This window comes from Callospermophilus lateralis, chromosome X (genome assembly GCF_048772815.1).
Source record: "Callospermophilus lateralis isolate mCalLat2 chromosome X, mCalLat2.hap1, whole genome shotgun sequence".
In the NCBI taxonomy this organism is placed as follows: Eukaryota; Metazoa; Chordata; class Mammalia; order Rodentia; family Sciuridae; genus Callospermophilus; species Callospermophilus lateralis.
Genome location: NC_135325.1, coordinates 125,849,494 through 125,877,227, shown reverse-complemented (window position 1 = coordinate 125,877,227; position 27,734 = coordinate 125,849,494). Strand labels below are relative to the sequence as shown.

The window sequence follows — 27,734 nt, the reverse complement described above, 5'->3', positions numbered from 1 at the left end:
AAGAGGAAGCCTGGCAATGCTAGGGTGTGGCTGTGCCAACCAGGTTCACAGACACTTTGGCTGCACCCCACTGCACACTTCCAGGCTTTGGGACTGCACCATTTTGCATTAGGAATTCAGTGAATCTGTGCTGCTTGCTCCTAGGTCAGGCCTGTACTCAGCAGGGGCCAAACCAGTGAGGCTTGCTCATCATAGGGCTCAGTGCCCTGTAGTCCACCACACTGGAGACTGGAGCATGGTAGAGGCTTAGTGAATACTTACTGATGCCCCTCACCTAGGGGGCAGGATCTGACTTGTGTGGCCAGCCCAGGTTTAGGGCAGAGACAGAGGACTTGACTGGTTGGTTCTCTGGAGAGGGTGGTCTTGGAGCTGGGCCTTTTCAGTAGGGGAGTGCTTGGATCCCCCTAAACTCAGCCTTCCAGCCTCGTTGAAGTTGGGTCTAGAGAAGAGCTCTGCAGGCCCTGCGGACGCTGAAGGTGAGCCCCCTCCCCCTGGCCCCAGGGCCTGGCGGCCCTAGCAGGGTGGTGAGCTCATCCCGGTAGGGGGGTTGTGGGGGTGGGCGTCGCCAGGCGCAACAGGGCTCTGGAGCTCACAGCGCGCCCCCCGCACCGCCCCCGGCTTCTGGGTGATTTTACCAATTAAGGCTTTCTTGCAGGGCTGGGCCGGCCCGGCGCGGGGCGGGCGCAGGGCGGGGATGCGACCAACAAGAAGGCGGGCAGCGGCAGCCCATTCGCGTGGAGGCGCGCGGCGCTCGGCGGACACCAGTAGAGCCCTGAGGCGCCGGGCACGGGCGCGAAGGCGAGCCGGGCGCCACCCTGCGGTTGTCAGCCGCTGGCAGGGGACAGCAGGTGAGTCCTCTGTGGAAGGCTTCACGTCGGACTGTCGCAGCGCTGCTCGTGGGCTGGGGTGGGTGGCGAAAGTGTGCGGAGAGGCTGGAAAATGCAGGCGCTCGCGCACGCCCAGATCCTGGGCAGGTGCAACTCGCATAGGTGAGCTCAGGTCCCACGCATCTGGGAAGGGTATCCAGAGTCTGCCTTCCATAATTTACCCACGAACGTATGTCTGTGCCCATGTCTGGGAGCCCAAGGACACAGGGCTTCTGTGAGAAAGGGAGGGTCTCTGAGCGTTTGGCAAGAGATGGGTGGAGGTGTGGGTGCCCATGAACCCATCATTACCTCCCTGACTGGAAAAAGGGTCCCCAGATCAGGACCTTGTGTGCAAGGGAGGTGAGTGGCTACCTGTAAAAACATTTCACTGTACACTGAAGGGGAACGGGGGGGGGGGCGGGGGGGGGCGATTCCCTTGCTGGTACAAGTCCACAAGGTACCAGCCTCTTTTGGCACAGGGGAGCTGATTCAGGGGCTGCTGAACTCCAAGGGGACTGTGGTGGGGTTTGGCCAGGCTCTTAGATTTCCTGTCTGGACCCTGGACCCTGTCCCAGGTTGGCTCTTGAGTGGGATATTCACCGCCAGTAAGAATGTAAGCAGCAACAGCGCCAGATCCCCATGCCATCCAGGGCCAGGAAAAGTAGGTGAAACCCTCTGGCAGGCCCATTTGTGTGTGCTCCAGGCTGCACAGTCAAGGTGGGAACTTAGGAAATGGGTGCCGTCACCTGTCACATCTTGACTTGTCTTGCCAGCTGGGTCTTCTCACCTCACCAATCTGCTAGTTCCTTCCCTCCTGGCGCCCCCTGGCTACACAGGCCTAGAAAAGGCTTCTTGGGGATCCCAGGTGAAGAGCCCCTTGCACTGGGAATATAGTTCCCTGTGGGAGGGCCTGGCCTGGAGTCTGTGGGCCAGGGGTGGGGAAGTGGGCGGGGCATGTCTAACATCCAAGAATCTACTCCAAATAAGGGAAAATATGAAAGCTCTGAATTTTTGCTTCCTGGGGCTACCCAATCTGGGGGCTTTAGGATGGGGCGACATCTGGTGGTGGTCCTATGTCCTCCACACTCCATAGTTAACTATGACTCAGTTTTCTTATTCTCTGACGATTAAGGAATGAACCCCAGATGACCCAGATGGATGGTACTTAGTGGAGAATCAATTATTGATGTAATTCCACCTCTGGATATTTCCTTTCCACTGGGGTGGAATTTTTAGGGGTTTTCTGTCACCACCCCTCAGCCCTCAGCTCTTAGACACTCTGGTGCATTTTGTGCACAGTGTATGAAAGATGGGGATCAAGAGAGGGGAGAGTGCAGGGGTGGGCCTCACTACTGAAAAATGCCATTTGGCCCCCTAACACCACCACTAGTAGGAAAACCAGTGGAGTTACAGGCAGCCTCAAAGCTTCGAGGCAAGGGAGATACCCACTGAGATCACAGTCTCTCCACAGGCATGCAGACACCCAAAGCCAAGGAGAGTCATCCATATTTGGGCATGACATGATGACTGACTCCTTCTCCCACTGGTCTTCAGAAGATTAATTAATTAATTATTGCTAGAATTGAGCAGTATGGACAAGGATTTACCTTCTGGGGAAAAAAAAGGAAACATTCTGGAGAGGGGAGGCACAGAGGACTGGGAGGGACAGAGTCCACCCTGGAGAAGAAGCCATAGGTAGGCTGACATCTCATGACTGAAGAGGGTTGCAGTGTCTTCTATACCTGTGCTTCTACTCTGTGTTTTTGCTGATCTCTGTACCATCTCTGGAATATGTACCAGAAAATTGACTTTCAATAAATAGTCTCCAGTACTCTGGGAAAACAGCCCAGGCTCCTAAGCAAGAATTGGCAACCCCTATTCACTCCCCTTGATTTCCTGGCCCTCTGTCCTCAAGCCCCCTCTACACCTCCCAGTGACCTGGTCACTACTGGTACCATCAGATTCAGGGGCCATTAGACCAAGAGAGGCAACTGCCCCCAGGGCCCCAGGTGGTCTTTATGGTGGTGTTAGGCGGGAACACGCTGTCTGCACACATCACTTGGCACCCTCTGCCCGTGCCCATTGGCACGCCTGGGCCCCTTCGAAGGCTGCTGCTCCTAGAGTGCTGGTGGCCTCCTGGCCCAGTACCCCATTTCCTCCCGGGTAGAGCGGTGGAGCGAGAGAGCTGGCAGGGAGGTGGTGGGAACCAGCGGGCTCAGGGGCACAGGCGAAGGCCTAGCAGATTGAGAGGGCCCGCCAGGGGCCAGGGATCTGCGAGGGGACCGCGTAGGGTCGCGGCCCTGCTAGGCAGCGGCTTTCTTGGCCTTGCTCACACGAAGCGCTTAGGCGTGCCCTGCGCTCACGAAGGGCTCACTCTTAACGTTGGGCACTTTCCACTGCTGCTGAGCAGGGTGCGGCCGGGTGACCGTAAGCCCTGCAGCCCGGGGTGGGGGTGACAGAGAGTGGCGGGGTGCGGGGAAGGGATCCCATCCTCCCCACCCCAACCCCCATAGGGGCCTTGAGGAAGGAAAGTCCCTTGTAAGGGCGTGTCGGCTGGATCCTAGCGGTCATCCAAGCGCCAGACACTCATAAGCCTTTTGTCCCTCCAGGGTGTGTTTCCTGAAGCGCTAGCGCAGAGGCAGCGGGGCCTGGGCGCCTCCTGGCCCCCTTCTGGGCCCTAAGAGCCGGGATTTGGGCCATTACGGCTGCAGTGGGGGGCTTCATGGGGGCATTCCGACGGGCGGGGCGGGCGCGGCTCCGAAGCTCCACCCAGAGTCCCCGCCCCACCTAAGCCCCACCTCAGGCTCCGCCTTCTACCCGCATTTAAAGGGCTCGCTCTCTCCGCAGCACAACCTCTGTTCTCTGCCTCGCCTCTCACGCGCATAAGTGCCTGCAACTTTAATTAAAGAGCCGTCCCCTCGCAGAGGCTTCAGCACCGCCCCCCCAGCTCCTCGCGCCTCAAAATGAGTAGCTCCCACTCCCGATCCGGCCAGAGCGCATCGGGCGCGGCTCCGGGCGGCGGTGCCGATACGCGGGACGCCGAGATGCCAGCCACCGAGAAGGACTTAGCGGAGGACGCACCATGGAAGAAGATCCAACAGAACACATTCACTCGCTGGTGCAACGAACACCTCAAGTGCGTGAGCAAGCGCATCGCCAACCTGCAGACAGACCTGAGTGACGGACTGAGGCTCATCGCACTGCTTGAAGTACTCAGCCAGAAGAAGATGCACCGCAAGCACAACCAGCGACCCACCTTCCGCCAGATGCAGCTCGAAAACGTATCGGTGGCGCTCGAGTTCCTGGATCGAGAGAGCATCAAGCTAGTGTCCATCGGTGAGCTCGCGGGCTGCTCCCTGGCGCCGCGTGGGTGAGGGCGGGTGCTCTGAGTGTCCACCCATCCCCCCCGGGCTGACCCCTCCTAGTTTCCCTCGCGGCGGTCGCACAGTCCCTTGGGCCTCTGGGCCATCCCTTTAAGCGCGGGCCTCAAGAACAAAGGCGCGCGGGCTGGCCCGCTGAGCGTGCGAACCGCTACGCGCCCCCGCTGGCCCGCGCCCAGGCTGAGCTCACATCCTCCACAGGCCGCGCCCCCACTGCTGCTCCCGCGCTGGTACAGGGCCTGGTGGGGCGGTCACTGACCCGGCTCCTGTCCCTGAGGACATGCCCCATCCCCGAGGAGGGGGAGATCCAGGCTCACCCCCTACAGCAGTTTAGAAAGGGCCCTCTGGCTTTCTGGTGCCTCTGTGGTTCTAAAGTAGGGATTGGAGCTTGTTGGTCCCATTGTCTAGGGCTCTCCTGGCTTCTGTCCCTGAAAGACGGCCCCTCCTCATTGAAAGTGGTTTCAATCCCCTTGTTATATCTCCCCCAGGGAACTTGGGGACCAGAGAGAAGCATGACTAGCAAGACTGCACCCAAAGTGAGTTGGGTGTGGTTAAGTGAAGAGACCTGGCTTGTAGTCACTAACTTTACTGTTCATCATTGGTAACACTTGCTTCTATGTCAGCCTTGGTTTTCTGCATCTAGAATACAGGAGTTGGTTAAAAGTTGTTCCAGTGTGCAGTAGGCTCACTGCCAGCACAGTGTCCGTGTCATTGGACTGGAGAGACTGGCATTGGCCAGGCCTACTGAAGCATCTCAGGTCTTTCTCATAATAGGAGTTGCTCAATGAGAGGCAACAGAACTGGTGACTTGGGGAAATGTAGAACAGGGAGAGTAGAAGGGAGATGAACCTTCTTTTCTTCAAAAATGAAAGAGGGCTTCCAGTTGTCTTTATGGCCCAAGAATGGTAATGCCGAGCCCAAGAAATTGAGGTACCACAACTTGGTTCTCCTGACCACTCAGGGGCAGGTTCCCTGAGCTGAACTTCTTTCTTTGGAATGCCATTCCACACTGGGAGGCCCACCCCCCAGTTACAGCCTCAGTCTAGCCAAGCTGAGTCATTTCTGAGTCCTGGGGGGGGGGGGCAACCGGATGTGGGGAGGCAAGCCACACCCCAGCTCTTTGGGGGGGGTCTCCTCTCTCCTCCCTTCTCCCCTCCTTCTTGTGAGCTGGCTGGAGCAGGCCTAGTTCCCAGAGCTTTGCCATATAAGGCAAAAAAATGTTGGAAAGCAGCAGTGATTAGGGGAGGGAGGGGGCCCGGCTGGCCCCAGGGCTGGGGAAAGGGGGTGGGATGGGGCGGGGCCATTTAACTGGGCAGTCTCCCAGCCCTGGGCCCTGGTCCTTCCCTCCCTCTGGGGAGGGGGAGAGGGTGGCATTGGCCCACATGATGAGGACTATGGGAGGGTCTGACCCTACCTGTGAGGGCTGGTGGGCCTGGCCTTGCCCTTCCTGTTGGAGGCCACTAAAGGCCTCCAGCCCCCTGAGGACTCTTGTGCTGGACCCAGGAAGCCCCCACACTACTGTGTGCCTTGCATCCTTGGTCTTCTCTGATCTCTCCTCCCACAATTTGAGGACAGTAAAAGATAACTCTGAGGGGTCAGGACCAATCCATCTGGGAACAGCAGGGGTGGGGGCACTCTGCTTTGAGAAGCTCAGCTGGTGTTGCAGGTACTGTCATCCAGACTAACAAGCCACCTGCCATTGATGGCCCTTTTGATGGTGTTCATTCCCTTTTCACAGTACCCCCACAGTTGACTCACTAGATAAGTATTCTGTGATTATAAGGGAGGCCAGTAGGGTTTCCAAAGATGAGCTCTCAGAAAGCCTGCTCCACCCAGAGCCACCCACCCTTGAGGAGGCTGAGACCCAGAGGTGGCCTTGGGTGGGGCCCAGAGCAGTTGCCATGGTGATGTTGGGGGTGTAGGGTGCCTACCCTAACCACTTCCCCTGTGGTGAGCATGGTGCCCGGCTTGAGTCCTTGAGTTGAGTCCGTTAGGTGGCAAGTAGGGTGGGTGATGGGTGGCAGCTAAGCGGGTTCTGCTGAGGCAGCAGGACACAGGGACCCCACCCAAAGCCTCTACCACCCAAGCTCCTAAGCAGAGGCCTGTGCAGCAGAGCCAGGCTCACCCAGCCTCACCCTTCTCCTTCTCCAGCTGGATAAGGGGGGCCTCTACAATGTTTCCTGCTCTGTCACCCCAGAAGATCTCTGTGGGCCCTAGTGAGTCAGGACCATGTGGCCCAACCCCTGTTTCCTTTGAGCCCTGGCACCTCCCCCAAGGCAGTGCTCTAGCCTTCTGCCACCTCCTGACTTCTAGTGTGACTGAGGGGACAAGGATGTGGAGAGGGTGGGGCTCACACCCCATCACCCAAGGGTCCTTGCCCAACGCCTCTACTTCCCCTGCCTCACACCCACCACCCATCCACCCTGGAGTAGCAATTGTATTTCTCAACCATTCTTTGCCAACCCAGCCTTCCTCTTCCTCAGCCCCAGCCCAGTTTGTGGTCAGGGGCCCTGGTTTCTAGACCAGCTAGGGCTGGGCTACACCTCCCAGTTTCCAGAGATCCTTGGAGATAGGGACAGGTCTCCATCTTGGCAGCTACAAAGTGTTCATCTCCATCATCCTTCAGTTACCTTGTGAGAGGCTTTCCCTGTGGACCTGTTTGCAGGTTGGGACAGTCTTCTGCACTTCTTCTGGGCCCTGAGGTTTCTGGAAATGTCCTCCTATTTTCCTTGTGTGTTTATGGGTATCTTCCCTCTCCCCCAGAAGTCTTCACCTCTGATACCACAGAGAGCCTCTGGACAAAGTTTGCTTGATATCCCATCCCTAGCTGGGACAGAGCCTCTTCCCTGTGACTCCATGTGCTGTGAGACCCTGGCCCTACCACCAGGGAGTGACCTGACTCCTTGTCTGAGGGCACTTTCCCTCAAGGCCATGGGGAAGCTGCCCAGTACTGCCACTTCTTTACCCCATAGACAGCAAGGCCATTGTGGATGGAAACCTGAAGCTGATCTTGGGCCTCATCTGGACCCTGATTCTGCACTACTCTATCTCCATGCCTATGTGGGATGAGGAGGAGGATGAGGAAGCCAAAAAGCAGACACCCAAGCAGAGGCTCCTAGGCTGGATCCAGAACAAGCTGCCACAGCTGCCCATCACCAACTTCAGTAGGGACTGGCAGAGTGGCCGGGCCCTGGGTGCCCTTGTTGATAGCTGTGCTCCAGGTGAGGGGGATTGGGCTGTCTGTGGGAGATCTGGAAGGTAGTTGTGTAGCTACCCCCAACTCAAAGTACAATCTTCATTGTGTCACAGGCCTTTGTCCTGACTGGGACTCCTGGGATGCCAGTAAGCCTGTCAACAACGCACGAGAGGCCATGCAGCAAGCTGATGACTGGCTGGGCATCCCTCAGGTATGCTCCCTGCCTGGCCCTATTGGAGGCTATGGGGGACCTGTTTGCAGTGAGGAGTGTTCCAATGGCTTCTGTCTTTTGCTTGTGACAGGTGATCACTCCTGAGGAGATTGTGGACCCCAATGTGGATGAGCACTCTGTCATGACTTACCTGTCTCAGTTCCCTAAAGCCAAGCTGAAGCCAGGGGCTCCCCTGCGGCCAAAACTGAACCCAAAGAAAGCCCGAGCCTATGGACCAGGTGAGAGATCCTGGCCAGGGGAGCACCTAGGGGTGATGTGGTGCACCAACATCCTCCCCATACATAGTATATTGTCAGAACCTGGAGGACCCAAGGAGTTTTGGGTGAAGTAACAGCTAGTACCACTCAAACAAGTCAGATGGGAGTGCTTGCTTTGGCAGCAGAGATAGTAAAATTGAGATGATATGGAGATCAACACAAAGATGACATGCACATTTCTGATGTGTTCCATTTTTTTTAAAATTTTTATTTATTTTTTTAGTTTTCAGCAGACACAACATCTTTGTTTGTATGTGGTGCTGAGGATCGAACCCGGGCCACACACATGCCAGGCAAGAGCACTACTGCTTGAGCCACATTCCCAGCCCCGTGTTCCTTTTTTTTTTTTTAAAAAAAAGTCTTATCTGGGGGAGGTGGCACACTCCTGTACAGTGACTTAGAAGGCTGAGGCAGGAGGATCACAAGTTCAAAGCCAGCTTCAGCAACTTAGGGAAGCCCTAAGCAACTCAGTGAGACCTTGTCTTTAAATAAAAAATAAAAAGGCTGGAGATGTGACTCAATGGTTAAGCACCCCTGGGTTCAATCCCCAGTACAAAAAAAAAAAATCTGATGGGAATGGATCAGGATTGGTTAGAACAAGTCAACTGACAAGAGAGTGCTAGGAAGTTCCTCAAGTCACACAAGGCTGTGGGGAAACCTCCCCAGGGAGGGAGGACCCAGTGGGCCCCTTCTCTATGATTGGGAGATGAACCACAGCCCAGGGAAAGAGTTGGGCAATCACACTGGTGCAGCAAACCTGAGCATTCCAGAAAACAGGCATGGGCCTGCCTCTGCAGCAAGAGCATGGCTGGGTCCTGAGGCCAGACTCATTGTGCTGGGTTTATGCTGAACAAACTTGCCCTGTTTGGAACGTGCCTGACTTGGAGATTGGCAGGGAGGGGCACTGAGCCTGCAGAGGGATCAGGGCTCTAACACTGTGTTCCTGATACTCCTGAAGGGCTAGGGGCTCAGCTTGCCTGCCTTAGCATTGGATAGGGGACAGGGGGTAAAGACATAAGGCTGTGGCTCTTGTAGCTGGCCTGTGACTTGTTCACCTTTCTCTGATAGGCATTGAGCCCACAGGCAACATGGTGAAGAAGCGGGCAGAGTTCACTGTGGAGACCCGGAGTGCTGGCCAGGGAGAGGTGTTGGTGTATGTGGAAGACCCTGCTGGACACCAGGAAGAAGTAGGGTTATACTAGTAGGGGAGGGCCCTGCTATGCTCCCTTCTGGAGGGGCTGCTCTTAACAAAGGCTCATGGGGGGGGGGTTCCTTCCTACTACAGGCAAAGGTGACTGCCAATAATGACAAGAACCGTACCTTCTCTGTGTGGTATATCCCCAAAGTGACGGGGACTCATAAGGTGAGCTTTCAGCTGTCAGGGAGAGTGGTGGCCATGGGCAGTGACTAGAGGTTCCTGTCCCTGCCCTCATGACTCACTCCTCCTGGGAACAGGTGACTGTGCTCTTTGCTGGCCAGCATATTGCCAAGAGCCCCTTTGAGGTGTATGTGGACAAGTCACAAGGTGATGCCAGCAAAGTGACTGCCCAGGGCCCTGGCCTGGAGCCCAGTGGCAACATCGCCAACAAGACCACCTACTTTGAGATCTTTACGGCAGGTGAGGGAAGGCTACTAAAGCCCAGGCAGCCTGAGAGGAGAGCTGTGCTGGAGCCTGGGACCTAAGCCTATGCCTTGTGACAGGAGCTGGCACAGGTGAGGTGGAGGTTGTGATCCAGGACCCTGCAGGACAGAAAGGCACAGTGGAGCCTCAGCTGGAGGCCCGGGGTGATAGCACGTACCGCTGCAGCTACCAACCGACCATGGAGGGCGTCCACACAGTGCACATCACGTTCGCCGGAGTACCCATCCCTCGTAGCCCCTACACTGTCACTGTTGGTCAAGGTAGGCCCAGCCCTGGCCACCCCTCTGCCCCCACTGTGGTGTTGCTGCGTGGGCCTTGTGTGGGAGGGGGAGCCCTTTGGTGCAGTCCCTCTCCAGCCCCTGCCTGGGCACCCCTAGTCTCTGAGCTTCCACTATCTGGGTGCTGTCTTTCCTCCCTTGCTGGGGCCCTCCTTCCTCCTCCTCTTCTTCTTGCCCTTCTCCGTCTTTCCTCTCCATGCTTTTACCTTCGGAAGAGCTCGCTCCAGCTGTCTAGAAACCTGCTGCTCTCTGCTCTGCCCACAGGGTCAACGGTACTTGGATCCATCTTCCTCTTGGATTGGGTTGGGTGGATGTCTGTGGGCTGGGGTCAGCAGGTGGGAGGAAGCCTGTCATGTCTTGGTTTGGTACACAGGTCCTGGGGTCACAACTCCTTCCAATTCTTACTTGCATGTGCCTCACTAGCCTGTTGGGCCAAGCTCTTAGGGACCCTCCAATCCCAATAGCCTGGTCCTGTGGGAGGCTGGGGCGGGTAAGGGAACACCCAGCTCTAGCTCCCAGCAGCTCAGCCAGTTCCTCTACCCACAGCCTGTAATCCAGCTGCCTGTCGGGCTGTTGGCCGAGGCCTCCAGCCTAAGGGTGTGCGGGTGAAGGAGACAGCTGACTTCAAGGTATACACGAAGGGTGCTGGCAGCGGGGAGCTGAAGGTCACTGTGAAGGGCCCCAGTAAGTTGGTTGGGGTTGGGATGGGTGGCAGCAGCCTTCAGGGTCACTGCTAGGCAGTCCTGAGGCCCTCCTTATCTTGGCAGAGGGAGAGGAACGTGTGAAGCAGAAGGACCTAGGGGATGGCGTTTATGGCTTTGAGTATTACCCCACAGCCCCTGGCACCTACACTGTCACCATCACATGGGGTGGCCAAAACATTGGGCGCAGGTGAGGCTCCCAGGCACTCTTCCCCACCAACCAGCATTTTCTAAGTCTTCTGTCTCACTGTCTGACAATGGGGGACCAAACTGGTCTTCTTGCCTAGCCCACGTTGCTGGGCACAGGATGGCTCTTCTGTAGGATGGTGCCTCTCAGTGCTCCCCTAAGTGGCTCTCCCATTTGCAGTCCCTTCGAGGTGAAGGTGGGCACTGAATGTGGCAATCAGAAGGTGCGGGCCTGGGGTCCTGGGCTGGAGGGCGGTGTCGTTGGCAAGTCAGCAGACTTCGTGGTAGAGGCAATTGGGGACGACGTGGGCACCCTGGGTAAGTTGGAGGCTTCAGTGTGGGCCCCTGTGGGTGGAGGATGGCAAGGGCAGCCCACCCTGAGAGTCCAGGACATCAATGGGACTGATGGTTGTTGTCAGGTTTCTCCGTGGAAGGTCCATCACAGGCCAAGATTGAATGTGATGACAAAGGCGATGGCTCCTGTGATGTGCGCTACTGGCCCCAAGAGGCTGGCGAGTATGCTGTGCACGTGCTGTGTAATAGTGAGGATATCCGCCTCAGTCCCTTCATGGCTGACATCCGTGATGCACCCCAGGACTTTCACCCAGACAGGGTAAAGGCGTGCAGCACTGGCCTGAGTCTCTCCTGCCTTTGCTTAGGAAGCCCACTGGGGGTGGGCACATCCCTGTTTTGTCAACCAGGCTGGGGTCCTGAGCCCACGCCCTAAACTGGTATATCCAGCACCATGCTCCTGGCACTCTATCCCCAGCTGCCATGCCTGGCTTGTGGTTTGGTGGCCTTGACTTGGTCCCTTGAAACTTGGGTGTTCTCTTACCAGGTGAAGGCACGTGGGCCTGGCTTGGAGAAGACTGGTGTAGCTGTCAACAAACCAGCAGAGTTCACAGTAGATGCTAAACATGGCGGGAAGGCCCCTCTCCGGGTCCAAGTCCAGGTGTGATGCCCTTTGTGTTTGGGGCAGGGTAAGCAGGCACCTAGGCCTGAGCACTGACCAGCAGGCTGCCTGCTTTTACCAACCTTGCAGGATAATGAGGGCTGTCCTGTAGAGGCATCAGTCAAAGACAACGGCAATGGAACTTACAGCTGCTCTTATGTGCCAAGGAAGCCAGTGAAGCACACAGCCATGGTGTCCTGGGGAGGTGTCAGCATCCCCAACAGCCCCTTCCGGGTGAGCTCATTTAAAATGGACAGCTCAGTACTAGTACCTTCACTGAGTTGTGCAATCAGTACCACAATCTAAGTTTAGGACAATTTTCATCATGCCCAATGAAACTCACCCTCCCACCTCTCCCCTCCCCCAGGTCCTGGCAACCACTAACCTGCTCTCCCACTGTATGAATTTGCTGCTTCTGGGCCTTTCATATAAATGGAATCATATACTATGTGACTTTATGTGTTTGGCTTCTGCACTGCATATCCTGTTAAGTTTCATCCACATTGAGCATGTGTCAGTGCTTCATTCCTTTTTTTTTAAAAATATTTTTTTAGTTATACCTGGGCACAATATCTTTATTTGGTTTATTTATTTATATGTGGTGCTGAGTATTGAACCCAGTGCCTCACACATGCTAGGCAAGCTCTCTACCACTGAGTCACAACCTCAGCCCATGCTTCATTCCTTTTTATGATCAAATATTTCATGGTATGGATGGACCACATTGTGACTGTCTATTTATGTGATGGACTTTTGGGATGTGTTTACTTTGGGGCTATTGTATATAGCACTGCTAGGAACATTCACATAAAATGAGTTTGGTGGATCTAGGTTTTTGTTTTTCTTTTTCTTGGGTAGCTATGTAGGAGTAGAGCTGTGGTGTCATATGATCTCTCTTTAATCTTTTGAAGAACTGTCAGACTTTCTCCAAGGCAGCTGCACCATTTTGCTTATCTTACACCAGTAGCTGAGGGAGTCTCTGCCTCCCCAGGCTGGTCATGTCCTGCACTTGTCCTTGTACTCTACAGGTGAATGTGGGAGCTGGAAGCCATCCAAACAAGGTCAAGGTGTATGGCCCAGGTGTGGCCAAGACAGGGCTCAAGGCACATGAGCCCACCTATTTCACTGTGGACTGCACAGAGGCTGGCCAGGGTAAGGCCTGGCCCTGGGTGGGAAGACTGGTGGGTGGAATATCCCCACAAAATCCCAGCTTCTGCTGATTCTCACCACGACAGGCGATGTCAGCATTGGCATCAAGTGTGCTCCTGGTGTGGTGGGCCCTGCTGAGGCCGACATCGACTTCGACATCATCCGCAATGACAATGATACTTTCACAGTCAAGTACACACCCCGTGGAGCTGGCAGTTATACCATCATGGTCCTTTTTGCTGACCAGGTTGGTCTACTGCTTCTGGCCCCTAGACTGCTGGTTGTTGAGGTATTGCTCTTCTCAACCCTTCCCCTACCACCTACAGGCAACACCCACCAGCCCCATCCGGGTTAAGGTGGAGCCCTCCCATGATGCCAGCAAGGTGAAGGCAGAGGGCCCTGGCCTCAATCGCACTGGTAAAGATGAATACTCTGGGAAGTTAGGAGACATCAAGGGTGGGGGTGCTCAGAGCAAGGTGCCCCTGTATATGGTTGTTTTGTCTCCTTAGGCATTGAGCTTGGCAAACCCACCCATTTCACCGTCAACGCCAAAGCTGCTGGCAAAGGCAAGCTGGACGTCCAGTTCTCAGGTCTGGCTAAAGGGGATGTGGTGCGAGATCTGGACATCATTGATCACCATGACAACACCTACACAGTCAAGTACACTCCTGTGCAGCAGGTAGCCATCTTGACCCCCTGTAGCCACACCCCTCCACTACAGTCATCTAGTCTGTGGGCTTCCTTGTAAGGGGTGGGCTAGGTGGGCTGCTCCAAGGGGCTTCCCATCAAGTCTGATTTCTCACCTGGGAAGGGAGCTGAGGAGTAAAGCCAGTGTCTGAAGCCCTCTTCCCAAGCAGGGCACTTGCAGGCCAAGGAGACCAGGGTATTGACTGATGATTGTTGCCCTTCTGTACCCCTCTCAGGGCCCAGTAGGTGTCAATGTCACTTATGGAGGGGATCCCATCCCCAAGAGTCCTTTCTCAGTTGGGGTGTCTCCAAGCCTGGACCTCAGCAAGATCAAGGTGTCTGGCCTAGGAGAGAGTGAGTAGTTGAGTACTTTCTGTAGTCACTGAAGAGCACCCAGGGCCTACCTAAGCTAGGTGCCATGGTTCTCTTTTTCTCTCCTTTCTTATCTCAACAGAAGTGGATGTTGGCAAAGATCAGGAGTTCACAGTCAAGTCAAAGGGTGCAGGTGGTCAAGGCAAAGTGGCCTCCAAGATCGTGGGCCCCTCAGGTGCAGTGGTGCCCTGCAAGGTGGAGCCAGGCCTGGGGGCCGACAATAGTGTGGTGCGCTTTGTTCCCCGTGAGGAGGGGCCCTATGAGGTAGAGGTGACCTATGATGGTGTGCCTGTGCCTGGCAGCCCTTTTCCTCTGGAAGCCATGGCCCCCACCAAACCTAGCAAGGTAATTGGGATTGGGAGGCTCTAAGGGTGGAGCCCACTGTGCTTTCTGAGGGTGCCTGGGGGGGCACTCCATCTTCTCCAGTCTTGCCCTTATAATGGAGAATGGTGGCATAGCTGTAGGCAACCTGTTCGTGTTCTTGTTTGGTAGGGGAGGAAAACCAGGGTAAAAGGAAGTTTGCTGATGGTGGTATAGTCTCAGCTTCCAACCTGCTCTTCCCTTAGGTGAAGGCTTTTGGGCCAGGGCTGCAAGGAGGCAGTGCAGGCTCCCCTGCCTGCTTCACCATCGACACCAAGGGTGCCGGGACAGGTGGCCTGGGCCTAACAGTGGAAGGCCCCTGCGAGGCGCAGCTTGAGTGCCTGGACAATGGGGATGGCACATGTTCTGTATCCTACGTGCCCACCGAGCCTGGGGACTACAACATCAACATTCTTTTTGCCGACACCCATATCCCTGGCTCCCCATTCAAGGCCCACGTGGTTCCCTGTTTTGATGCATCCAAGGTCAAGTGCTCAGGCCCTGGGCTGGAGCGGGCCACTGCTGGAGAGGTGGGCCAGTTCCAAGTGGACTGCTCAAGTGCAGGCAGTGCAGAGTTGACCATTGAGATCTGCTCCGAGGCAGGGCTGCCAGCTGAAGTGTACATCCAGGACCACGGTGATGGCACACACACCATCACATACATACCTCTCTGCCCTGGGGCCTACACTGTCACCATTAAGTATGGTGGCCAGCCTGTGCCCAACTTTCCCAGCAAGCTTCAGGTGGAGCCTGCTGTGGACACCTCAGGCGTCCAATGCTATGGGCCTGGGATTGAGGGCCAAGGTAAGGAGGCCTGCTCTAGGGTACATGGGGAAGTTTGGGGGGGCCAGGTTCCCTGTAACCCTGGCTTCATTGTGTCCCTCTCCAGGAGTCTTCCGAGAGGCTACCACTGAGTTCAGCGTGGATGCCCGGGCTCTGACACAGACTGGAGGGCCACATGTCAAGGCCCGTGTAGCCAACCCCTCTGGCAACCTGACTGAAACCTATGTGCAAGACTGTGGTGATGGCACATACAAAGTAGAATATACACCGTATGAGGAGGGTATGTGCTGGGGCTCTCTTGGGCAGGCAGGGCAGGTGGAGCAGCCTGGGCTCCTCCTGACCTGGCCTGCCCTCTAGGACTCCACTCTGTTGACGTGACCTATGATGGCAGTCCTGTGCCTAGCAGCCCTTTCCAGGTACCTGTGACCGAGGGCTGCGACCCTTCTAGGGTGCGTGTCCACGGGCCAGGCATCCAAAGTGGTACCACCAACAAACCCAACAAGTTCACAGTGGAGACCAGGTGAATGTGTTACCAGGGAGGCAAGTGGGTAGCCAATGGGCCTGGGAACCCCAGGGAATAACAGGCTATTTGCTTGGACCAGGGGAGCTGGCACGGGTGGCCTGGGCCTGGCTGTAGAGGGCCCCTCAGAGGCGAAGATGTCCTGCATGGATAACAAAGATGGCAGTTGTTCAGTAGAGTACATCCCCTACGAGGCCGGCACCTACAGTCTCAATGTCACCTATGGTGGCCACCAAGTTCCAGGTGAGGAGGTGATAGTGGGACAGGGCTAGGACTGCCTGATTATGCCTACTCTGACTTATGAAGCTGCCATCCCTCTGCCCCAATCCCAGGTAGTCCCTTTAAGGTTCCTGTGCATGATGTGACAGATGCATCCAAGGTCAAGTGCTCTGGGCCAGGTCTGAGCCCAGGCATGGTCCGTGCCAACCTCCCTCAGTCCTTCCAGGTGGACACAAGCAAGGCTGGTGTTGCCCCGCTTCATGTCAAAGTACAGGGGCCTAAAGGTGAGTAAAGATTTACGCACCTGGGAGCAGGAGGTCAGGGAGGCAGTGACCTCTTTGAAGTTTAGGGAAGGAGCCTGAAGGCCCAGTTTGCAGTTGGTAGAAGAGCCTCAGACAGCAGAGCTAGGTAGAAACCTGGAGAAGGAACAGACAGGACTTGTGTACTGAATAGATGTAGCAAGAGGGAGGGCAGGCTTAGGACCATTCCCAGGGATGGGTACGTGAGGACATGGCAAGGTCTAGGCTAGAGGCTGAGTCCCAGTCATCCAGTGGGACAGGTAAGAGGGCCAGGGCCCAGAGAGCCATCTGAGACTTTGTCCCTGGGACTGGGGCCAGGCCTGGTGGAGCCAGTGGACGTGGTGGACAACGCTGATGGCACACAAACTGTCAACTATGTGCCTAGCCGAGAAGGGCCCTACAGTATCTCAGTGCTATACGGGGAAGAAGAGGTGCCCCGGAGGTAAGAACTGGCCTGTTGCCTATGCTGGGGGCAGCCTGGCTTCTGAGAACTGTCTGGCCAATCACAGTACGCTGGTTCCACAGCCCCTTCAAGGTTAAAGTACTGCCGACACATGATGCCAGCAAAGTGAAGGCTAGTGGCCCCGGACTCAATACCACTGGTGTGCCGGCCAGCCTGCCTGTAGAGTTCACCATTGATGCAAAGGATGCTGGAGAGGGTCTACTGGCTGTCCAGATCACAGTGAGTTCATCAGCTTCCCAAGCTGCATTGCAGCTCCAGCCATAGGCAAGAGAAGCAAGGGAGCCAGGCCTGGGTGACTGGACTGGGGGGCTGCAGGTGGGGCAGACAGGCCAGGACAGGTCTCTAGTCTCTCTAGGGAGCTTCACCAGGAAAACAGGGTAGGGCAAGCCCCCTGCTTCTGGTTTACTAAGGCTGTGACTAGCTCAGGATTGTGGTGACAGGAATAGGCTTGCCTGAACACAATCTCTCACTGCTGACTTTGAGCACAGAACCAGAGCCTTTAATGCTTCAGCCCCAAGTCTGGAATATTCTCATAGGGCAGGTGTAAGAATATGAACCTGAGATCATCCATGCAAGATCCTCCTAGTGCTAGGGCAGGCTCTGCAGCCAAGGTTGGCTTTGCCTAATTGTCAGGGAATGCTGGATGTTTTGGTGATTCCATTCTGGACTCTGCTCATGGCAGAAGTAAGGGACAATGTCAGATGCAGGCAGACCTTTGGGACTTGAATGAATGAGGGGCCAGAGGCTGTCCCTGTAGCAGCATGCTTGGTGCTCCTTGAGGAAGGCCTGAGGCACGGCTGGGCCTAGCTAAGCTTCAGCCAACCTCCTTGCCTGTGCTCTGCTACACAGGACCCTGAAGGCAAGCCCAAGAAGACACATATCCAAGACAACCATGATGGCACATACACAGTGGCCTATGTGCCAGATGTGACAGGCCGCTACACAATCCTCATCAAGTATGGTGGTGATGAGATCCCTTTCTCCCCATACCGTGTCCGGGCCGTGCCCACTGGGGATGCCAGCAAGTGCACAGTCACAGGTGAGCCAACCCACTAGTGGCCACTGCGGCGCTCGGCACGGGGCTTGGGTGTGCCTGTGTGCAAGGGCTCGCTGCTTGGGCGGCGTGTGGGAGTGGGGGCCGCCCCCTTGAGTGACTCACCTGACCTTTCTCCTTGCTCTCTGCCCTCTCACCTCAGTGTCAATCGGAGGTCACGGGCTAGGTAAGCTGCTTGCTGGGGCCAATGCCCCTCCTGCCCAGAGGGGCAGCTTCCTTTCCTCTTCATTGCTAATTTCCAGGACAGTTCCAGCTGCAGCTCTAGGCAGAGACAGAGTGGGGAGGCTGCACAAGATAAGGCCGTGGGCTGGAGGGTTAGGGCCCAGGGAGGTTTCGGGAGCTGAGCATGAACACTCCAGCTCTTCCCCTCTCTGGGCTTCCATTTCTCCATCTGAGAACTCGGGTTGCAGCTGAGAGCTTTGGGGTGAGGTGTATCCTGAGAGGCATCCCACTGGGGACTTTGGGGTCTGGGGATCTTGGCACCCCCAGGAAGCACCCGGTGATGGGCAGCGGGTGTTTCCTTCTCACAGGGGCTCCTGCATGGGCTAAGGGGACAGGGGCCTCCCCCACTCACTGGGAGTCTTTAGCCTTGATCAGATCCACAGACCTCCATCCCCACCTCCCAGGGGCCTCTGCGTCCCAGGCCGGGGGAGGTGCATGAGCGGGTGGGGCTGGCTGGTAGTGCAGTAGCGCCAAGGTCGACTGCTTGGGCGGCCAGCATGGCAGGGCCCAGCCCAGCCTCAGAGCCCCAAAGTGCACTCTGGCCCATCTTTCTCCTTCCCTCCTTCTCTATCCCTTGAGCAGTGACGTTATTCAAATAGTCCCCAGCTAGGCATAGGGTTTGCCTGCCCAGCCAGGGACAACCCAGAGGTGCTGATAATAGGCTGCAGCTACTCAAAAGGGTCTCTGAAGGCTGCAGGCCTGGCACTCAGGCAGGTGTCCTGGGAGAGTTAGGGGGTGGATAGGGTTTTGTGGCAGGGGCTAGATAACTTTGTAGAACAGGCTATAGGATCTGAAGTAAAGGTGTGTCGGGGGCAGAGGGGCAGCAGAAGCTGGGCATTGGGAAAAGCCTGATCTCGGGGCCTTGGCCAGTGGTAAAGGGCAAGACGCAGAGTGCCCTTGTTTCCCAGGCACTGTGTGTGTGGAATGGAGGCAGGGAGCCCCACTAGAGGGTTTAAGTCGCTTTCAGACAAGCCAGAGGGTTGACTTGGGCCAGATCGGTGGCTGTGGGGCTTTAGATGGAAACCCAGTTAGGAAGTGTACTTTGAGGATGGTGTAACTAAGATCTGCTGATGGCCTGGGGCTGGGTGGGGAAATGGGAAGTCAGGGGAAGTGATCAGGATGGGTCCCAACCCACTAGGTAGATGTTGTAGGGCAGGCATGAGTGAGGCCTCAAAAGGCAGCATGCATGGTAGGTCTAGAGTCAGGAGAGCTGTGGAAGGCCAGCACAGAGCCTAGTGTAGTGGGAGCCCTTGGCTGAAGGGGGATATGGTGGCAGGCTGGCCAGGGGGCCCCTTGAACTCAAGCAGGTTTGGTGCTCCCAGCTGCTTTCCTGGCGGGAGGCCGGGCTGCAGGGTTGCTCTTGCTGCCAGGCCACACAGCCCACAGCCTCCTGAGCCTCCACAGCTGAGCTCCAGATCATAACGTCACTGTCCCTCCCCTTTCCTCGGGCACTATGGGGCCCTAGAGGCTGCTCAGCCGCTCTGCTCTTGCAACCCAGCAGTGATACTTGTGGCTTGGACCTCCTGTCCCCTGTCCCCTGGGTGCTGCCATTGCTCTGCCAAGCCTGCTGTGTTATGCTGCTCAGATGCTAACCCTGCTGCCACCCTGCTCCTTGCTCCCGCCTGCGCTGGGCTGCGCTGTGCTGGGCTGCCTCTGGTTAAGCGAGCATTCTCAGTTGTCAGGAAACTCCAGTTTCACCTTCAGGCCTGGGGGGATAGCAAGGCAAGTGTCACATCCCCCACACTGCAGCAGGACTCTGCCTCACTGCATCCATACACTGCATTGGGGCCCAGGGCAAGGCTACAGGGGAACAGGCAGCCATGGGCTCAGCCAGAGTGCTGGTGTTAGGCAGCGTGGGTCATGGTACTGGCTGAGGCTGTTAGCAGGGGAGGTGGCATTAAGTTCTTGTGCCAGGATGGGCTCTTCCTTTTCCTTCTGGCACCTGGGTGCCACTCATTGGGCCTCTCCCATGTGGGACTTGAGCTTGAGGTGGTTAGGAGACTCCTTCCTGCCTTCTGAGAAACCACTCGCCATCCCAGCTTGGGGGACAGGGTGGGGTAGGAGGCCTGGCTGTGCTTGGTGGTGGCAGTTATAGGCCTGGACAGGCAGCAGGCTGATGGGAGCAGTTTGAGTACCAGGCTCACCCTCTGGCCCCGCTTTGGGGACCTACCCTGCCCTACCAGGTGCTGGCATCGGCCCCACCATCCAGATTGGGGAGGAGACAGTGATCACAGTGGATACGAAAGCAGCAGGCAAAGGCAAGGTGACCTGCACCGTGTGTACCCCTGATGGCTCGGAGGTAGACGTGGATGTGGTGGAGAATGAGGATGGCACTTTCGACATCTTCTACACAGCCCCACAGCCGGGCAAATATGTCATCTGTGTGCGCTTTGGCGGCGAGCACGTGCCCAACAGCCCCTTCCAAGTGACAGTGAGAAAAGGCCAAGGATGGGTGGGCGGGGATTTTTGGGCAGATCCTAGCCTGCCCCTCCAGGGATTCCCTTTGTGGTGAGTCTCCAGTTCTTGCTTTGCCCTGCAGGCTCTGGCTGGGGACCAGCCAACGGCACAGGCCCCATTACGGCCTCAGCAGCTGGCTCCACAGTATACCTATGCCCAAGGTGGCCAGCAGACCTGGGTAAGGCCTGACCCACCTCTTTTTGGCACTGGCTATCTGGGTGTTCCTGTGAGGCCTTGTTCTGCCTCATGTGGGAAAGGACCCTAGATCTTTCCTCAGCCCCTCACCCAAGCCCTCTGTGTCCACTGCAGACCCCAGAGAGGCCCCTAGTGGGTGTCAACGGGCTGGATGTGACCAGCCTGAGGCCCTTTGACCTTGTCATCCCTTTCACCATCAAGAAGGGCGAGATCACTGGTGAGCAGGGGCTGGGAAGGAGCTTGGAAGCCAAGGAGGCCAGGGTGTGTCAACGGCCGCCCTGACCCCAGACCTGCTGCCCTGCAGGGGAGGTTCGGATGCCTTCAGGCAAAGTGGCACAGCCCTCCATCACTGACAATAAGGATGGCACTGTGACTGTGCGCTATGCGCCCAGTGAAGCTGGCCTGCACGAGATGGACATCCGCTATGACAATATGCATATCCCAGGTGTGCCCAGCCTACCCCTGCCCACCCCACATGATGCCACTGCTGCCACCATCTCACAGAGATGGCAGTGGAAGGGGACACAAGGCTGATATTCCATGGTGCCTCCAATTCTTGCCTCAGGAAGCCCCCTGCAGTTCTATGTGGATTATGTCAACTGTGGCCACGTCACTGCCTATGGTCCTGGTCTCACCCACGGAGTAGTCAACAAGCCTGCCACCTTCACTGTCAACACCAAGGATGCAGGAGAGGGTGAGCAGCAGCTCTAGGCCTGACCTACTCTGTGCCTGAGGTGTCCTCACTTGGTTGGAGGCTGGACACAAGATTATGTCCCTGGCCTTTGCTTGGCTGCTAGGTCTCCAGATCCAGTAGGGACAGTTCCTACCCTCAACCCTTAACTCTCTCCAGGGGGCTTGTCGCTGGCCATCGAGGGTCCATCCAAAGCAGAAATCAGCTGCACTGACAACCAGGATGGCACATGTAGTGTTTCCTATCTACCTGTACTGCCTGGTGACTATAGCATCCTAGTCAAGTACAATGAGCAGCACATTCCAGGCAGCCCCTTCACTGCCAGGGTCACAGGTAGGTGGCACAGTGAGCAGTGACAAAGGCAGACAGCAGGGTTGGCACCATGTCCTGTGGTTGGATGCAAAGTGATAAATGTCCTGCCTTCCCACCAGGTGATGACTCCATGCGGATGTCCCATCTGAAGGTAGGCTCTGCAGCCGACATCCCCATCAACATCTCAGAGACAGACCTCAGCCTGTTGACAGCCACTGTGGTACCACCCTCAGGCAGAGAGGAACCCTGTCTGCTAAAGCGGTTGCGTAATGGCCACGTGGGTAAGAGGCTGAGAAAGAGCCCAGTGTTTCTAGAAAGGAGGGAGGCGGTGGGCCCATACCTTTCCTGGTTGACAACTCTGTCCTGTGTCCAGGGATTTCATTTGTGCCCAAGGAGACAGGAGAGCACCTGGTACATGTGAAGAAGAATGGCCAGCATGTGGCAAGCAGCCCCATCCCAGTGGTGATCAGCCAGTCAGAGATTGGGGATGCCAGCCGTGTGCGGGTCTCAGGCCAAGGCCTCCATGAAGGCCATACTTTTGAACCTGCAGAGTTTATCATAGACACTCGGGATGCAGGTAGGCAGTGTTGGCCTGCCAGCTAGGGTGGTATAGCTGTGCTTGGAATTTTGGCTCATGGTTGTCCATCTACCAGGCTATGGTGGGCTCAGCCTGTCCATTGAGGGCCCCAGCAAAGTGGACATCAACACAGAGGACCTGGAGGATGGCACATGCAGGGTCACCTACTGCCCCACAGAGCCTGGCAATTATATCATCAACATCAAGTTTGCTGACCAGCATGTGCCTGGTGAGTGCAACAGCCACATGCCTCCCCTGCTACTTGGTGGCCCTTCTTACCACACCCTAGAACCTACCTTCAGCATGTAACCTGTATGGGACATGGGTTGTACTTTCTTCTGCAGGCAGCCCCTTCTCTGTGAAGGTGACAGGTGAAGGCCGGGTGAAAGAAAGCATCACACGCAGGCGACGGGCCCCTTCAGTGGCCAATGTTGGCAGTCATTGTGACCTTAGTCTGAAGATCCCTGGTAGGAATTCAGGGAGCCCAGGGTTCTGGGCATTCCTAAGCACTAAGCACAAGGGGTGGGTCCCAGAGCTCCTGCTTACCAACCCATCCCCCACTTGCAGAAATTAGCATCCAAGACATGACAGCCCAGGTGACCAGCCCATCTGGCAAGACCCATGAGGCAGAAATTGTGGAAGGAGAAAACCATACCTACTGTATTCGATTTGTGCCTGCCGAGATGGGCATGCACACAGTCAGCGTCAAGTACAAGGGCCAACATGTGCCTGGGAGCCCCTTCCAGTTCACTGTGGGGCCCCTGGGTGAAGGGGGAGCCCACAAGGTCCGTGCTGGGGGCCCTGGCCTTGAGAGGGCTGAAGCTGGAGTGCCAGGTAGGTATGCTTCTCCACAGAGCTCATGTTTTCCTGGGTGGACCCAAGGTAGGGGTGGGGTTAGAGGAAATAACTAGCAGCCATGTTGGTTTTGGCCATGCTTGGAAGGGGCTTAGGCCAGGGAACCAACCCTCTATGAGGACACTGCTCTTCCATAGCTGAATTCAGCATTTGGACCAGAGAAGCTGGCGCTGGGGGCCTGGCCATTGCTGTTGAGGGTCCCAGCAAGGCTGAAATCTCCTTTGAGGACCGCAAGGATGGTTCCTGTGGTGTGGCCTATGTGGTTCAGGAGCCAGGTACTGGGGGCAGTGCTAGTTGGAGTTGGAGTTAATGGGGCCCGAGTGTAGGTGTTGTCCCTGGGGGCTGCAGATAGCTGTGCTTGGTTCCCATCCTTCACCTTGAAGTCTAGGGTCACCAAAGCTATTTGAGGGAGGCAGAAGGTCTGAAGGTTGAGAAGTTGGGGTCTCTTAGTGTGCCTTCTGTGGGCTGGGCCTTGGGGTCATGTGGTACCTCAGCCTTATGCTCTCTCCTTAGGTGACTATGAGGTCTCCGTCAAGTTCAACGAGGAGCACATCCCTGACAGCCCCTTCGTGGTGCCTGTGGCTTCTCCGTCTGGCGACGCCCGCCGCCTTACTGTTTCTAGTCTTCAGGTGAGGCACTGAGAGAAACTGCCCACCTGGGGCTCCTGGGCCCGGCCAGACCAGAGCAACTGTAGAGAGCAGGCCTTGGCTTTGTGTCAAGTGACCTACCCAGAATAGTTCTGGGTGCCAGGCCTCTGCTCTGGCCGGGTACAGCCCACGCTTGGGGTTGGCAGGCAGTGCCCTGCCCACCGCGTGGAGTTTTTCTCGTGTCTCAGGTCTAAAGGCTTTGAACAGAAGCCTGTGCCCCTTGAGCACCAGGGCTGCGGTTTAAAGAGGGACAGCCTGTCAGGGTTGGGTTGGGTGCTTCCCACAGGGTGGGGCTGCTTTCTCTTCCTGCCACGTGTGTGTGTGTGTATGTGTGTATGTGTGTGTGTGTGTGTGATTGCAGAGCATGAGTCTGGGGGGCAGGGGACTGTGAAGTATGCTTATGGCTTGTTGACTTAATAAATTAGTGGCTCTCCCTCTTTAAACCAAGTTGGACGCCAGGTGGGTAAGTGCAACCCTGTGGGCCTCCTGCTTATGGGGCTCTGTTTTCCTCCCCTGCCCTGGTTCCCAACCACTCCATCTAACCATATCTGCTATGCTTCTAGGAGTCAGGGCTAAAGGTCAACCAACCAGCCTCTTTTGCAGTCAGCCTGAACGGGGCCAAGGGGGCGATTGATGCCAAGGTGCACAGCCCCTCGGGAGCCCTGGAGGAATGCTATGTCACAGAGATTGACCAAGGTGAGGCCCTGTCCCTGCCCAGCCATCTGTCCTGGCCCCACCAGAGGCAGCAGGCCTCCCCAGGGCATGACCAGCTGGCTGGAAGCAGGCTGAGAATAAAAAGGAAGGTTCAGATTCTGTAAACTGTCAAAACTAGGTTTCAATACCTGGGCCCTCTCAGCCAAGAAACCCGTAATACCCAGATCCCCAAGGGCCAGGTTTACTAGTCACAGCCACTAGGAAAACCTTCTGTAGGCAGTGCTGGTCTCCAGAGGGAAAGATGCAAAAGCTTCAGGGCTGCATATTCTTGTAGTCAGGGACATGGCCTTAATAGGTTTTGTTCACTAGTTTCACAGCCTAGTCCTGTCCCTTCCCAGCTGCATGACCTGAAGTGAGTTCCTGTCCTTCTCTGAGCCCTATTTAATGTGCAAGTGATGTGACATTCATAAGGAGGCAGCAAGGCAGGCATTTTGCTTGTAAAGGGTAAAAATGAGCCTCGACAGTGGGCTACTTGGAATCTCTAAAGTTTCAGCCCTCCTGGTCTGTGTTGTGGGGTGTGGGTAGAGGTGCCCAAAACAGCCCTGGAAGCAGCAGAGTGGGCTCCATGGAGCTGCTGGGCTCTCATTGGTGATCAAAAAGAAATGGATAGAGCTAGGACTGAGGCTATTCCTCTCAGACCTTTGCTGCTTATACATAAGGGACCCCAGGCCCACAGCATGCCCTTCTACTCTTCAGATAAGTATGCTGTACGCTTCATCCCACGGGAAAATGGCATCTACCTGATAGATGTCAAGTTCAACGGGACCCACATCCCTGGAAGCCCCTTCAAGATCCGAGTTGGGGAACCTGGGCATGGAGGGGACCCAGGCTTAGTGTCCGCCTATGGAGCAGGCCTGGAAGGTGGTGTCACAGGTAGGTCTGTGTGCAACTTTCACTGCAGATACAGCTGCTAGGGTTCTGCTTCTGAGCCTTTGGTAGTAAAAGGAAGCATGTGGAGGTGACAAGCCTGTGCTGGGTGGCTGAGGACAGGGAAGTGGGCTAGATGGGCTCTGCCTGACCTCCCATTCTCCCAGGGAACCCAGCTGAGTTTATCGTGAACACGAGCAATGCAGGAGCTGGAGCCCTTTCGGTGACCATTGATGGCCCTTCCAAGGTGAAGATGGATTGTCAGGAGTGCCCTGAGGGCTACCGCGTCACCTATACCCCCATGGCACCTGGTAGCTACCTCATCTCCATCAAGTATGGTGGTCCCTACCACATTGGGGGCAGCCCCTTCAAGGCAAAGGTCACAGGTGAGCCTAAGATCAGGCTGTTGGCACCTAACCAGTGACTGACACACCAGCCACCTCTTAGCCTCACCTATTTTTGCCTTATAGGGCCCCGCCTCGTCAGCAACCACAGCCTCCATGAGACATCATCAGTATTTGTGGACTCCCTCACCAAGGCTGCTGGTGCCCCACAGCATGGAACACCAGGTCCAGGTCCTGCCGATGCCAGCAAGGTTGTGGCAAAGGGCCTGGGGCTGAGCAAGGCTTATGCAGGCCAAAAGAGCAGTTTCACAGTGGACTGCAGCAAAGCAGGTAGGCAGCTCTGCCCCTGTCTTCCAGAAAGACCAGACCAGAAATTATGGGATGAAGCCAGGTGTGGTAACATATACCTCTAGTCCCAGTAGTTTGGTAGGCTGAGGCAGGAGGATTGCAAGTTCAAAGCCAGCCTCAGCAAATTAGTGAGACCCTGTCTCATAATAAAGAATAAGGTCTGGAGACATGGTCAGTGGTTAAGCCCCCTGGGTCCAATCCCTGGTGCCAAAAACAAAGAAATAATGGGATGGGAGGAATGGGAACCACCTTTAGGGTTGTGGCTGTCAAAATGTCACTTCCCATGTGGACCTCTCTGCCTTCTCTGCCCTTCAAGAAATGCCTTGGGGAGCTGGAATTTCCTCTGCTTCCCTGGGTAGGGGAGGGTGCTGGCAGCTTTCTTGGAAGGGCTAGTGTCCCAAAACAGGTAGAGAAAAGATATGGGAAGGGGGTTAATCACAGCTGAAGGAAAGAGACTGGGACCTGAGACTGTAGCCCTTCCTACCTCAGGCAACAATATGCTGCTGGTGGGAGTCCATGGCCCAAGAACACCCTGCGAGGAGATCCTGGTGAAGCATGTGGGAAGCCGGCTCTACAGTGTCTCCTACCTGCTCAAGGACAAAGGGGAGTACACACTGGTGGTCAAGTGGGGCGATGAGCATATCCCAGGCAGCCCCTACCGTGTCATGGTACCCTGAGCCTGGTGCCCATGCCAGCTAGCAGCTTCCATGACAGAAAGTATTCCCATGCCTTCCTGACCCCCCCAGGCAGTCCCACCTTCTTCCCTTGAGCCCTGGCCTGCCTTGGCCACCCCATCACTGCAGTCGCCCCTGTCCTGCGCTGTGCTCACCTGCCTTCCCAGCCAGCCTTTAGCCTTTTGGCTTTCCCTTGGGCAGAGGGAGCCACTTGGTGGCACCGCTTATCTTCTTTGGTTTGGGGAGGGGTATGAAGTGGGGGTCTTATGCACGACCACCTGCTAGTTATCTTTCCCAGTCAAGAGGAATAAACTTTTGCTTCCATTCTGAGTGGCTATAGCTCTCATGGGGGTTGATGTCAAACCAAACTGACAAGGACACCAGCAGGGCAGAAACATGGGTCCAGTGCAGGCTGCTGGATCTCCAGGTAGCCCTCCTGGTGCATATGGGCACCTGCTTTACCTCACCTCCCAACTCTTCAGAGGCTTCATCTGCACCTGCTTCTTCTTTGCCTCTCTGGATTATAACCAATGCAGGATGAAGGATCTGTGGAGCTCTAAGAATGGAGTCTAGGAAAAAAAGGCCACACTGCAAGAGACTAAATGCCAACAAGGAAGGTCCACTGCTGTCTAGGGTGGGATCAAGAAGACACCCTGGTGGAGATTACCAGATAAGGAGTCTTGAAATTGTAGCAAGTCCTAGCCATCAACCAGGAACCCTGAACTTGCTACAAACCCTCTGAACAAGGGATTATCCTAAAATCCCCTGCCTCAGCAGGCTGAGTCTCAGGGTCCCTCAGTGAACAGGTACATGCATTCAAGGCCTACTCTAAGGGAAGCATGGTCCCTTTGATGGTTCTACCTTCCCTGGGTAGGCCTGGTTATGGTTTCCTCTTGCCACAGTGCAACAGGGATGTCTTATTCCCTTTCTCAATACCCCTTCTGCATGCCAAGGTCAATGTTGGCAAGTAGCTTAAGCCGGAACCCAAATCCCTGCCAGAGCCCACTCACAAGGAAGGGCCTTGAAGCAAGAGTCTCTGGGTCATGAGCACCTGACACACTATGAGCTCTGCTAGGACTGCCTTCAGACAGAACCACAGAGCCTTTGGACCAATGCCAATTAGGAAGATTGGGGGGGGGGGACGAGACTGGCAACACATATGTGAAACCCCTAAAGCCAAATCCTTACGAGTGATCTGAATAGTGTATAGGTAGGGGGACACATGGGCAGCAGTA

The 27,734-nt window shown here is 55.9% G+C and overlaps 1 protein-coding gene across 2 annotated transcripts; it reads left to right on the top strand.

Moving 5' to 3' along the window:
* The first annotated feature begins 669 nt into the window (after positions 1-669).
* Flna (filamin A) lies at positions 670-26,823 on the top strand. 2 transcript variants are annotated; one of them, XM_077107284.1, is made up of 48 exons: positions 670-848; positions 3,714-4,202; positions 7,219-7,467; positions 7,556-7,653; positions 7,745-7,892; positions 9,000-9,118; positions 9,217-9,294; positions 9,387-9,549; positions 9,633-9,833; positions 10,398-10,535; positions 10,619-10,742; positions 10,920-11,056; positions 11,158-11,351; positions 11,577-11,690; positions 11,781-11,924; positions 12,719-12,842; positions 12,926-13,086; positions 13,166-13,256; positions 13,349-13,518; positions 13,763-13,880; positions 13,981-14,243; positions 14,465-15,062; positions 15,148-15,321; positions 15,399-15,561; positions 15,644-15,804; positions 15,894-16,064; positions 16,398-16,521; positions 16,605-16,761; positions 17,392-17,581; positions 17,739-17,762; positions 20,002-20,249; positions 20,358-20,453; positions 20,585-20,687; positions 20,775-20,915; positions 21,036-21,164; positions 21,321-21,494; positions 21,593-21,754; positions 21,847-22,050; positions 22,127-22,279; positions 22,395-22,517; positions 22,618-22,884; positions 23,043-23,180; positions 23,419-23,534; positions 24,116-24,248; positions 24,963-25,139; positions 25,301-25,519; positions 25,604-25,807; positions 26,315-26,823. In XM_077107284.1, exons 2-48 carry the CDS (start codon positions 3,830-3,832, stop codon positions 26,500-26,502), a joined length of 7,944 nt encoding a protein of 2,647 aa, XP_076963399.1. In that variant the 5' UTR covers positions 670-848; positions 3,714-3,829; the 3' UTR covers positions 26,503-26,823. The 2 variants fall into 2 exon arrangements, with proteins under 2 accessions (XP_076963399.1, XP_076963400.1); XM_077107285.1 differs by lacking the exon at positions 17,739-17,762 and having other exon boundaries at positions 671-848.
* Positions 26,824-27,734: the final 911 nt, after the last annotated feature.

Excerpts from the sequence above, each read along its gene's own strand:
- Flna (XM_077107284.1), top strand. The coding sequence starts at position 3,830 with ATGAGTAGCTCCCACTCCCGATCCGGCCAGAGCGCATCGGGCGCGGCT. Across the intron at positions 4,203-7,218 it reads CATCAAGCTAGTGTCCATCG|ACAGCAAGGCCATTGTGGAT; the intron begins GTGAGCTCGCGG and ends TTTACCCCATAG. Across the intron at positions 13,519-13,762 it reads AGTACACTCCTGTGCAGCAG|GGCCCAGTAGGTGTCAATGT; the intron begins GTAGCCATCTTG and ends TACCCCTCTCAG.